The sequence below is a fragment of the Esox lucius genome, chromosome 17 (genome assembly GCF_011004845.1).
Source record: "Esox lucius isolate fEsoLuc1 chromosome 17, fEsoLuc1.pri, whole genome shotgun sequence".
Taxonomy (NCBI): domain Eukaryota; kingdom Metazoa; phylum Chordata; class Actinopteri; order Esociformes; family Esocidae; genus Esox; species Esox lucius.
In genome coordinates, this window is record NC_047585.1 from 31,320,619 (window position 1) to 31,334,212 (window position 13,594).

At 42.8% G+C, this 13,594-nt stretch overlaps 1 protein-coding gene across 11 annotated transcripts in view; it reads left to right on the plus strand.

The window, feature by feature from the left end:
- The window catches only part of LOC105016953 (nck-associated protein 5-like), a 70,328-nt gene that overhangs the window by 35,464 nt on the left and 21,270 nt on the right, over positions 1-13,594 (plus strand). For 9 of the 11 annotated variants that reach the window (XM_013138268.4, XM_034287284.1, XM_029114060.2 and 6 more), the window contains 2 exons: positions 3,675-3,748; positions 8,004-8,135. In XM_013138268.4, coding sequence (XP_012993722.4) covers positions 8,010-8,135 — 126 coding nt within the window. In that variant the 5' untranslated portion in view covers positions 3,675-3,748; positions 8,004-8,009. The remainder of the gene's footprint in view (positions 1-3,674; positions 3,749-8,003; positions 8,136-13,594) is intronic. The other 2 variants (XM_029114056.2, XM_029114058.2) reach the window with 1 other exon arrangement.

Genomic DNA, 13,594 nt, shown 5'->3' on the forward strand with positions numbered 1-13,594 from the left:
TTGAGGACAAAATGTTAATTTGCTGCCAAATATCCCACCCACTGACAGGTGCCATGATAACAAGATTATCAGTGTTATTCACTTCACCTGGTCATAATGTTATGGCTGATCGGTGTATTATGTAAATGTTATTTAAATGATGCACATTGGTCTAAATAAGTTCTTTGTTGATCAGATTACATTATAGGACCTGCTAGATTATAGGACCTGCTAGATTACTGTATATGGGCTATAGGTAGGGCCCACTGTAGACTTGACCTTGTAGATTAATGATTAGATTACGGTATATGGGCTATAGGTAGGTAGGTAGTATTATGTTTATTTGTTTTTAATGAAGACGTCACGGCTGATAAAACAAAACATTTGTTTTACTGTATAATTTGTTCTTTCCTTAAAAAAGTGATTCCCCTTACATGGGTGTGGTTCATTAATAGTACTGGATGATAACTCTTATAGACATGAAAACCATGTTCAAATTGATTAACTTCACGGTATTGTCTTGGTACATACAGTGGGGAGAACAAGTATTTGATACACTGCCGATTTTGCTGATTTTCCTACTTGCAAAGCATGTAGAGGGCTGTAATTTTTATCATAGGTATACTTCAACTGTGAGAGAAGGAATTTCAAACAAAAATCCTGAAAATCACATTGTATGATTTTTAAGTAATGAATTTGCATTTTATTGCATGACATAAGTCAATCAATCAATCAATCAAAATGTATTTATAAAGCGCTTTTTACAACAGCAGTTGTCACAAATTGCTTTACAGAGACACCCGGCCTTAAACCCCAAGGAGCAAACAACAGTAGTGTTGAATTTCAGTGGCTAGGAAAAACTCCTTAAGGAGGTCGAATTTTAGGAAGAAACCTAGAGAGGACCCAGGCTCAGAGGGGTGACCAGTCCTCTTCTGGCTGTGCCGGGTGAGATATTAAGAGTCCAATTGGAATAATAAATACATTTCTCTGGGCTAAATCCAGAGTCTATTTGATTTTAGACTAGGTCAGAAGTATGACCAGGTGGACAAGAACAGGGACAGCAACGGGCCCCCCAAACCAGGTAATCCGCAGGTGTGGACCAGGACCTCATCTCCTTCTAAAATTTAAAACTGGAGGAAACTGAGAAAAGTTAGTAGTACATCCCTCATGTCCCCCAGCACAATAATATAGCAGCGTGGAAACTGAGACGGGGGGGTCCGGTGACACTGTGGCCCTACCCGGGGGAGGCCCCGGACAGGGCCCAACAGGCAGGAAATCAATCCAACCACCAGTATTTGATCACCTACCAACCAGTAAGAATTCCAGCTCTCACAGACCTGTTAGTTTTTCTTTAAGAGACGCTCCTGTTCTCCACTCATTACCTGTATTAACTGCACCTGTTTGAACTCGTTGCCTGACACCAACCTCTCCACAACGACACCAACACCAACCTCTCCACAATGGCCAAGACCAGAGAGCTGTGTAAGGACATCAGGGATAAAATTGTAGACCTGCACAAGGCTGGAATGGGCTACAGGACAATAGGCAAGCAGCTTGGTGAGAAGGCAACAACTGTTGGTGCAATTATTAGAAAATGGAAGAAGTTCAAGATGACGGTCAATCTCCCTCGGTCTGGGGCTCCATGCCAGATCTCACCTCGTGGGGCATCAATGATCATGAGGAAGGTGAGGGATCAGCCCAGAACTTCACGGTAGGACCTGGTCAATGACCTGAAGAGAGCTGGGACCACAGTCTCAAAGAAAACCATTAGTAACACACTACGCCGTCATGGATTAAAATCCTGCAGCGCACGCAAGGTCCCCCTTCTCAAGCCAGCGCATGTCCAGGCCCGTCTGAAGTTTGCCAATGACCATCTGGATGATCCAGAGGAGGAATGGGTCATGTGGTCTGATGAGACAAAAATAGAGCTTTTTTGGTTTAAAACCACAAAGGGGACAGGTCAACTGCACCGTATTGAGGGGAGGATGGATGGGGCCATGTATCGCGAGATCATGGACAACAACCTCCTTCCCTCAGTAAGAGCATTGCACATGGGTCGTGGCTGGGTTTTCCAGCATGACAACGACCCGAAACACACGGCCGGAGCAAGTAAGGAGTGGCTCCGTAAGAAGCATCTCAAGGTCCTGGAGTGGCCTAGCCAGTCTCCAGACCTGAACCCAATAGAAAATCTTTGGAGGGAGCTGAAAGTCCGTATTGCCCAGCGACAGCCCCGAAACCTGAAGGATCTGGAGAAGGTCTGTATGGAGGAGTGGGCCAAAATCTCTGCTGCAATGTGTGCATTCCTGGTCAAGAACTACAGGAAACATATGATCTCTGTAATTGCAAACAAAGGTTTCTGTACCAAATATTAAGTTCTGCTTTTCTGATGTATCAAATACTTATGTTATGCAATAAAATGCAAATTAATTACTTAAAAATCATACAATGTGATTTTCTGGGTTTTTGTTTTAGATTCCGTCACTCACAGTTGAAGAGTACCTATGATAAAAATTACAGACTTCTACATGCTTTGTAAGTGGGAAAACCTGCAGAATCGGCAGTGTATCAAATACTTTAGGAATCATTACACTTAAGCCCTTTCCAGATGTAATAATTATCTCTGGACAGTGGTAGTAGAGAGAGCACCGCAGTAACACAAGTACAGGGCTACCTAAAACATGACCTTAGAGGGGGCATTCATAGTAATGTCTGTCAAGGCACAGCAGCTGAGGTCAAGACTGACAGAAGTTATGAGAGTTTCTTCTGAAGCACCTGTTGTGGTGGTGTTGACACACGTCCAATCCTCAGGGATACCCTGTTTGGATAGACAGGCTCTGTAGGCAGGGATACCCTGGGTGGATAAACACAGGGTCTCAAATCCTAATCTTAATTATTGTGGGGGTGGTAATCATATTTTGGCCCCTGATGGGGTTAATATGAGTCCGGGGGGGGAGGGGGGCTGACTGGGAACTGTCTGTCAGAAATTATATGGAACAAACCTTGAAAGGAACAAGAGTGGGTGTCGAAATAAATGTGTGACATGCATATTTTTTCAGGTTTTCCTTCGATTCTTGCTTTTTCCTTGCTTTTTCCTTTCACACTAGTCTATCAGCTTTCATTGCTGATGAATCAGCTTTTCACTCACAATAGGTAACATAATACCATATTTGGCAATGCTTTATTGCTACAAATTCTTCTTTGCTGACGAGTGAACGCTGTACATTCCATTGGGCCAACACCTAAGCCTAAACATCTGATACACTCCCAATCAAATCTCAAACTAAATCTCTAACTTACCACACCCGCATAACCATTAGTTTACTTATCACTTGGAATTTTGCCCTGCAGGTTAAAAGCAAACTCGGAGATTTGAATTAGTTAGGTACTGCTTTTTACAAGGTTCATGATATTGAGAAGCATTGCATTTTCTTGACTCGATTGACCATTTCAGCTGTACTAACAGGTCACGACAATCTGTTCACTCATAAAAACCCATCTCTTGGGTTTCTAGCTTTATGGTTTGGCAAACACTCAATGAGGATAGCTTAAAATGTAGTGTAAGGATGTTTAGCTTTTGTGTGACTTTTTTGTTAATGCCATGCTTAAGCTTTTGGGGGATTACAATGTTGTTTTTAGGAAATAGTGTTAACTGTGACTTACTGTGAGAATAATATTTTTTTGTATGTGTTTCTCAGGTAGATTGCGGAGTGTGGCTCAAGGGTGTGATTATTGACCTTTTACTTTCCTGCACATTGTGCCATCCTCTCAGGTGGGTACCCCTCTCTTACACAAATGTCACACACACATGCACTGTTGAGTCTTTCTGACTGTGTCTATTCTGATGGATGGTAGTCCTGTGCTTATTGTTATGTTTTTCTTCCTTCAAATATTTTGTGCCAATAAGTTGAGCAACGTGTTTTCACCCCGGGTATAATGTTAGGCATTATCACAGGAATGAAGTAACGTCAGGTTCTTGCCGAACTCTGGCACTGACTGTGCTGAAAGGTACTCCATTGAATAAAGTATATGTACTGTTACTAGGTTGTGTGGTTGTCCCACCTAGCTATGTTAAGATTAATGTACCCTCTGTGGTAAGAGCATAAATGACTGCAACATCATTTAAAAGGTTGCTTACAATTATTTACACTTTAAAAAAAGATTACGCATTCGTTAAAACTATTCCACATATCAATTTGCTTCTAAATTGACATCTCAAATAAAAATGTTGTGTTTTGTGTTTGGGATAGTATCCTGTAGACAATGAACAGAAACTCCAGTCATTTTCTGTATTCTTAGGATTGATTCAGTAATCCATGTAACTGTGGTCACGTGTAGTTCTGTTGAAATCAAACCTCACTTGATTAATATAATTAAATAGACAATAAACTTAACCAAGTTAGCCAGCTATCTGGCCCCAAGGCCCAAAGCAACAGATAATATTGGGACTGGCCAAGGTGCTGTTTTCCACCCATCACTATTTTTGTTGGTGCAATACAATTGTGTTGCAAATGTAAATAGAAAAGTGTATTTATACAGTGGATACAAAAAGTCTACACACCCCGGTTAAAATGCCAGGTTCTTGTGATGTAAAAGAATGAGACAAAGATAAGTCATGTCAGAACTGTTTCCACCTTTAATGTGACCTATAACGTGAACAATTCAATTGAAAAACAAACTGAAATCTTTGAGGAAAAAACAAACAAACACAATAACCTGGTTGCATAATTGTGCACACCCTTAAACTAATACTTTGTTGAAGCACCTTTTGATTTTATTACAGCACTCAGTATTTTTGGGTAAGAATCTATTAGCATGCCACATCTTGACGTCGCAATATTTGCCCACTCTTCTTTGCAAAAGTGCTCCAAATCTGTCAGATTTTGAGGACATCTCCGGTGCACAGCCCTTTTCAGATCTCCCCACAAATGTTCAAATACATTCAGGTCTGGGGTTTGGCTGGGCCATGCCAAAACGTTATTCTTTTTCTGGTGAAGCCATGTTTTTGTTGATTTGGATGTGTGCTTTGGGTTGTTGTCGTGCTGAAAGGTGAACTTCCTCTTCAGCTTCAGCTTTTTAATGGATGCCTGAAGTTTCTGTGCCAAAATTGCCTGGTATTTGGAACGGTTCATAATTCCCTCCACCCGGACTAAGGCCCAGGTTCTAGCTGAAGAAAAACAACCCCAAAGCATGATGCTGTCACCACCATGCTTCACTGTGGGTATGGTGTTCTTTGGGTGATGTGCAGTGTTGTTTTTGCGCCAAACATAACTTTTTATAATTATGGCCAAAAAGTTCAACCTTGGTTTCATCAGACCATAACACATTTTCCCACATGCTTTTGGGGGACTTGATGTTTGTTTTTGCAAACTTCTGCCGGGCATGGATGTTTTTCTTTGTAAGAAAAGGCTTCCATCTTGCCACCCTACCCCATAACCCATTCATATGAAGAATACAGGAGATTGTTGTCACATGTAGCACACAGTCAGTACTTGCAAGAAATTCCTGCAGTTCCTTTGATGTTGCAGTAGGCCTCTTGGAACCCTCCCTGACCAGTTTTCTCCTCATCTTTACATACATTTTGGAGGGATGTCCAGTTCTTGGTAATGTCTCTGTTGTGCCATATTTTCTCCACTTGTGATGACTGTCTTCACTGTGTTCCATGGTATATCTTATGCTTTGGAAATTATTTTATACCCTTCTCCTGACTGATATCTTTCAACAATGAGATCCCTCTGATGCTTTGGAAGCTCTCTGTGGACCATGGCTTTTGCTCTGAGATGCAACTAAGAAAATGTCAGGAAAATCCTACTAGAACAGCTGAACTTTATTTGTGATTAATCAGAATCACTTTAAATGATATTTAACATGAGTTTGAATGTGATTGGTTAATTCTGAACCCAGCAACATCGCCAGTTATAAGAGAGTGTGCACACTTGTGCAACCAGGTTATTGTAAGGTTTTTATTTTTCATTTTTCCCCCTTAAAGATTTCAGTTTGTTTTTCAATTGAGTTGTTCACATTATAGGTCACATTAAGAATGGATGGATGTGGCCACTGTGAAACGCCATCTTGTGAAGACTTGTGTAATTAATCATGGCAGTCTCTCATAAACGTAGCCCTGATTTGCCCCCAGAACTCTTGCCCTGATTTGACCGGCACTGTCTCCAAAGTGTTTTCTAAAGCTGCGCCTCTGTTTAATTTGAGAGAGCTTCTCTTACCTGCTCAGTGATTTCATACCCTGTTTAAATCTTCTGTTCACTATCGTTGTTGTGCTTTTTGGTGACATTTAGTAATTAAGGCATTCAAAAGTCTGTGGTAATAAGGCTTTGTATAACAACACTTGCATAACAACACTCATAAGCCCTGTTCATTTTATTGCAGGCTTTACCATCAATAAAGACAAATTCATTCCGACCAGAAGATGGCAGTCTTTAGCACGTAGTCCATTCTTCAGAGCCATTGGTCCATACCGAAAGGGGTCAATAGGTTGTTTTGGATGGCCAACAAAAGGGGGTTAGATTTGGGGCGAATGTGGTTTAATTTACTGGCCTGTCTACCCGCCGTCCTCACGATACAATACAGTGGTTGGTTTGTGGCCTGAGGGGGTGTGCCTGGGAAACTAGGGAGAGGAGAAAAGACATGGTTCCCATTTTAAAATGTAGGGCCTAAATTTAGAGGTAGGACTAGACTCAAAAGGAAGTGTTTGGAAATCAAAGGAGATTTCCTCTGTTCCATATAAATATGTGAGTATCATTTGTTTTCAGGCCTACCATTTCTTACATATCTCAGACTGAAGCCCAATGTTCTTTCTAGTGAATATTTCCTTATCAATGGTTATAAATCACAGCAGACTTTCCATTAACATGGACTTTGATGAAAAAAATGAGTCTGGTATGTTAATGAAAACAGGCAATGCAAGTTTCAAACTGGAATTTCTAGAGAACGTCCCTTTCTTCATTCATGTGATCATGTTATACATTACATCTCTGCTCAGGGATGTTAAAAATAAAACAGTATGTACAGATTTGTATGATTCTTCCTTTACATTAGTTAATCCTGTGACCTAAAGCAGAGTAGAGAAATATGAGTGAAAACACAAAAGCCTCTTTATTTCTCCCTGAGACGAGAGTAAAACTTTTAGAGAATCCCAAAAGGATGATGTTGCTCTGACATTACCAACCACGTCCACAACCTCTCTGGATTACTAGGGTAACCGGGTCCACAAACACTCACTTTTACTATGGTAACCATGTCCAAAAACTCTCACTTTTACTATGGTAACCATGTCCATAACCTCTCACTTTTACTATGGTAACCATGTCCACAACCTCTCACTTTTACTATGGTAACCGTGTCCACAACCTCTCACTTTTACAATGGTAACCGTGTCCATAACCTCTCACTTTTACAATGGTAACCGTGTCCGCAACCTCTCACTTTTACAATGGTAACCGTGTCCATAACCTCTCACTTTTACAATGGTAACCGTGTCCATAACCTCTCACTTTTACAATGGTAACCGTGTCCGCAACCTCTCACTTTTACAATGGTAACCGTGTCCGCAACCTCTCACTTTTACTAGGGTAACCATGTCCACAACCTCTCACTTTTACTATGTTAGCCATGTCCACAACCTCTCACTTTTACTATGGTAACCATGTCCACAACCTCTCACTTTTACTATGGTAACCATGTCCACAACCTCTCACTTTTACTATGGTATCCATGTCCACAACCTCTCACTTTCACTATGATATCCATGTCCACAACCTCTCACTTTCACTATGATATCCATGTCCACAACCTCTCATTTTCACTATGGTATCCATGTCCACAACCTCTCACTTTCACTATGGTATCCATGTCCACAAGGTGACATTTCCCCTCGGTGCAGCTTTACCCTACACCCCTCACACACGACTCTGAACGGAAGACCAGAAAGCCTTGGATCTTGGATGATAAGTTCGATGCCCCTGGCACACACCAAAACTAACCGTGGCCCTGACATTCTTTCTGGACGGCAGGTGGGGATGGAGTCTGAGGATTCAGAGCTGAGGGAGTGTGATGACCCTTTCGAGTCAGAAGAGGGCGATGTGGAGCCGTACCTGGAGCCGCAGAGGAGCAGGGAGCTCATGGAGAGGCTCAGGGAGCTGGAGGTGAGGTCCAGGTAGGGGGATAACAGGGAGGAGGAACACAGGGCTCCTGTTAGCCTGGTTAGTCTGGCACCTTGCCCCACCCAAACATTACTCGACACCCACAGATTTTAGAGTCTTCTTCACCAGTGTTCCAACTGAGAGCTGCATCAGCCAAAGCAATCAATAGGAACAACTTAGTTTACTTAGTTTAACTGATGCGTTTGGTTGCTTTGTCTCTGAGTTGCACCTACCAAACTCCAAACAAACTCATTTTTTGATGCTCCAAAGCAGAGTGCTGGAGCAGCAGCGATATTTACAATGAACACCATCACTAGTACTGTGTAATCATTCATGGGACAGAGATACAGTGGGGAGAACAAATATTTGATACACTGCCGATTTTGCAGGTTTTCCTACTTATAAAGCATGTAGAGGTCTGTAATTTTTATCATAGGTACACTTCAATTGTGAGAGACGGAATCTAAAACAAAAACCCAGAAAGTCACATTGTATGATTTTTAAATAATTTATTTGCATTTTATTGCATGACATAAGTATTTGATCACCTACCAACCAGTAAGAATTCCGGCTCTCACAGACCTGTTAGTTTTTCTTTAAGAAGCCCTCCTGTTCTCCACTCATTACCTGTATTAACTGCACCTGTTTGAACTTGTCACCTGTATAAAAGACACCGGTCCACACACTCAATCAAACAGACTCCAACCTCTCCACAATGGCCAAGACCAGAGTGCTGTGTAAGGACATCAGGGATAAAATTGTAGACCTGCACAAGGCTGGAATGGGCTAGAGGACAATAGGCAAGCAGCTTGATGAGAAGGCAACAACTGTTGGCGCAATGATTAGAAAATGGAAGAAGTTCAACATGACGGTCAATCTCCCTCGTTCTGGGGCTCCATGCAAGATCTCACCTCGTGGGGCATCAATGATCATGAGGAAGGTGAGGGATCAGCCCAGAACTACACGGCAGGACCTGGTCAATGACCTGAAGAGAGCTGGGACCACAGTCTCAAAGCAAACCATTAGTAACACACTACGCCGTCAAGGATTAAAATCCTGCAGCGCACGCAAGGTCCCCTTTCTCAAGCCAGCGCATGTCCAGGCCCGTCTGAAGTTTGCCAATGACCATCTGGATGATCCAGAGGAGGAATGGGAGAAGGTCATGTGGTCTGATGAGACAAAAATAGAGCTTTTTGGTTTAAACTCCACTCGCCGTGTTTGGAGGAAGAAGAAGGATGAGTACAACCCCAAGAACACCATCCCAACCGTGAAGCATGGAGGTGGAAACATTATTCTTTGGGGATGCTTTTCTGCTGCAAAGGGGACAGGACGACTGCACCGTATTGAGGGGAGGATGGATGGGGCCATGTATCGCCAGATCTTGGCCAACAACCTCTTTCCCTCAGTAAGAGCATTGAAGATGGGTCGTGGCTGGGTTTTCCAGCATGACAACGACCCGAAACACATAGCCAGGGCAACTAAGGAGTGGCTCGGTGAGAAGCATCTCAAGGTCCTGGAGTGGCCTAGCCAGTCTCCAGACCTGAACCCAATAGAAAATCTTTGGAGGGAGCTGAAAGTCTGTATTGCCCAGCGACAGCCCCGAAATCTGAAGGATCTGGAGAAGGTCTGTTTGGAGGAGTGGGCCAAAATCCCTGCTTCAGTGTGTGCAAACCTGGTCAAGAACTACAGGAAACGTATGATCTCTGTAATTGCAAACAAAGGTTTCTGTGCCAAATATTAAGTTCTGCTTTTCTGATGTATCAAATACTTGTCATGCAATAAAATGCAAATTAATTACTTAAAAATCATACAGTGTGATTTTCTGGATTTTTGTTTTAGATTCCGTCACTCACAGTTGAAGAGTACCTATGATAAAAATTACAGACCTCTACATGCTTTGTAAGTGGGAAAACCTGCAAAAGTGTTTCAAATACTGGTTCTCCCCACTGTATCACCCTGCGTAAGGTGCTGTCTTTCAGGTGGGAATTTAAACTGGAAGGATCACTGGCCACTAGGTGTCTCCCTCTTCCAATAAAATAAGAGTCTAATAAAAGGGACACTTTTGTTTGTACTGATAGGTGGGGAGGCTATAGCAGTCAGCTGAGAATCAATATGTCATTAAGTGTCTACTAAATAATGTTAAAGGATTGTTTTTCTAATTTCTCATGGATCCCTCACTGCATTTTGCTAATTAACCATTTTGTCACTCTTGGTGGGTTTTGAAATGGTTGTTTATTGATACACTGTACACTAGCTTGGTTGCATGACATGCTCCCCCCTCTCAACTTAGTACAAGGACATATATCACATGACGTGCTCCCCCCTCTCAACTTAGTACAAGGACATATATCACATGACGTGCTCCCCCCTCTCAACTTAGTACAAGGACAGATATCACATGACGTGCTCCCCCCTCTCAACTTAGTACAAGGACAGATATCACATGACGTGCTCCCCCCTCTCAACTTAGTACAAGGACAGATATCACATGACGTGCTCCCCCCTCTCAACTTAGTACAAGGACAGATATCACATGAGGTGCTCCCCCCTCTCAACATAGTACAAGAACAGATATCACATGAGGTGCTCCCCCCTCTCAACTTAGTACAAGGACAGATATCACATGAGGTGCTCCCCCCTCTCAACTTAGTACAAGGACAGATATCACATGACGTGCTCCCCCCTCTCAACATAGTACAAGGACAGATATCACATGAGGTGCTCCCCCCTCTCAACATAGTACAAGGACAGATATCACATGAGGTGCTCCCCCCTCTCAACATAGTACAAGGACAGATATCACATGACATGCTCCCCCCTCTCAACTTAGTACAAGGACAGATATCACATGACATGCTCCCCCCTCTCAACTTAGCACTAGGACAGATATCACATGACATGCTCCCCCCTCTCAACTTAGCACTAGGACAGATATCACATGAGGTGCTCCCCCCTCTCAACTTAGCACTAGGACAGATATCACATGACATGCTCCCCCCTCTCAACTTAGTACAAGGACATATATCACATGAGGTGCTCCCCCCTCTCAACATAGTACAAGGACAGATATCACATGACATGCTCCCCCCTCTCAACTTAGCACTAGGACAGATATCACATGACATGCTCCCCCCTCTCAACTTAGCACTAGGACAGATATCACATGACATGCTCCCTTCTCTCAGCTTAGCACTAGGAGAAATATCACATGACTGAGTAACCTGCACCTACTTTTAGGCCTTTACTTTATCGATTAGTCTAAAAAGCTCTGCCATTAGAGCCTTAAGTGTCTTCCAAAGTGGCACAGTGGACCCCTGCTGCACTTTAAAAGTCTTCACAACACCTTGAAGTCACCCAGCTCTTCTTGACCTTGTCTCATGAGTGGCAGAATGTGAAGTGGGACAGAAAGTGCTTTAAAACGCTTCTTCTCCATCTCAGAAACAGCATTTAGTGTTTCATAATCAAGCCGCACTGACAGTGTGCCATCACTTTTACCGTTTAAATCTCCTCAGCAAAGGTGTTGCAAAATCAGATGATGATCCTATCTTTTTCCTGTCGGCTAGACTACACTTTGTATAGAGGACAAAATTCGGAGTATTTTAACCCCTTTCTGTCTGATTGGGTAGAGTGACAGATGGACTTTTAGACGTGCCATTAGGAAAACAACGCACAGATGGGCATGTTTAAATACACACTACAAGGATTTAGCTTCAGAAACAGTTTTACCCAAAGTTTCAATTGAATAGAAAGTCACACTGTTACCCTTACCTCAGCAGCACATTGACATGTGAACACGGCTGTGTCTGCTGGAGGGTCTCTGGGTAGTATCTGTGTCTGCTGGAGGGTCTCTGGGTAGTATCTTTGTCTGCTGGAGGGTCTTTGGGTAATATCTTTGTCTGCTGGAGGGTCTCTGGGTAGTATCGTTTACTGCCAGAGAGTCTCTGGGTAGTATCTTTGTCTGCTGGAAGGTCTTTGGGTAGTATCTTTGACTGCCAGAGGGTCTCTGGGTAGTATCTTTGTCTGCTGGAGGGTCTCTGGGTAGTGTCTTTGTATGCTGGAGGGTCTCTGGTTAGTATCTTTGTCTGCTGGAGGGTCTCTGGTTAGTATCTTTGTCTGCTGGAGGGTCTCTGGTTAGTATATTTGACCTACTGGAGGGTCTCTGGTTAGTATATTTGACCTACTGGAGGGTCTCTGGCTAGTATCTTTGTCATCGGTATGGATGAGAGGTAAATAAGAGGCATAACCCAATTTCCATAAGATTATACATAGCACAATGTAAATCTGTTCATCTCTTTAGGAGGTAGGCTTACTACGGTCCAAAAGTGAAACAATCATTGCATTGATCTGCCTTGAGTTGAACTGGCTTGCCCACTCTTTCTCTCCAAATTATTTCAGTGCCCTGGAGTGAACCTGTGTGTTTGGTTTGTAGATAATGTTTGCTTTGAAGCCTGTTTTGCATGATTTTCATAGTTTTGACAGTATTTGCTTGCTGGTGGTTAACTGCTATATTATATGGGTTCTTGTTTAAAATGCTCTTTGTGATGTTTCCTCTTTCTCCCTGGGTTTCTTTGTGTGCCTGTTGTTCCTCCTCTCCCTTCATCCTTTTTCTCTCCTTCCTATCGCCCTCATCTCCACAGCCCTTCCTCTATTTTCTGTCTGTCACACACAGACACACACGAAATTTAGTCCTTCACTCGAGAGGGCAATGATTTTTGATTAAGGGACACTCATTGAGCCACATAAGCCAGCCTCGGTTTCATTTCTTTTCTGCTTCAAAACCTCATAGACAAGCAGATTGAAAACGGTTTCCCCTGCTTGGTTGAGATGTGACTCGATAGTGCATGGAAAGTGTTTGGTCTCCTTTCCCTCCTCACCCTCCGCTGTTCCTTGAAAACTTGGACAGATCACAGCTATGGTGACGCGTAGCGGGAGCGTTCAATGTCTGGCTGTTTTGATGTGTAACCACGGGTGGCTGAGGTGCCGGTGTTTCTATGCAGGCATTTTTTCCTTCTTTCTCAAGTTCTCTGTCCATCTACTGCTCTCAATTTCCTGTTGTTCTACTCAGCATCTTTGTTCTTTCTCTCTTTCAACACTAACCCCCTTCATCTCGTCCATGTTCAACCCTCTCTCAGTCTTTCAGAATACCCCTCCCTTTGTCCATCCATTGTCCATCCATTTTGCCCCTCCCTTGTTCATCCATTCCCACCACTCACTCACACCTTTAATGTCATTGTTGCCACGGTGACATGTTCCCAGTTTTGATCATGGCAAATAAGAAGGTGGTGACACTATTTGTTTTTCCTTTTCAGTTGTGTCAAAACACAAACCCCTGCATCGAGATCTATCTTTTGCTTTTTCTACTATTCTTTCACAATTAGAAATTCTGCCCCGAATTAAACAGAATGTATTTTAAGATAAGATTGAGTGAATGTTTCATTTTTGGCCACAGAATGAGCTTTCTC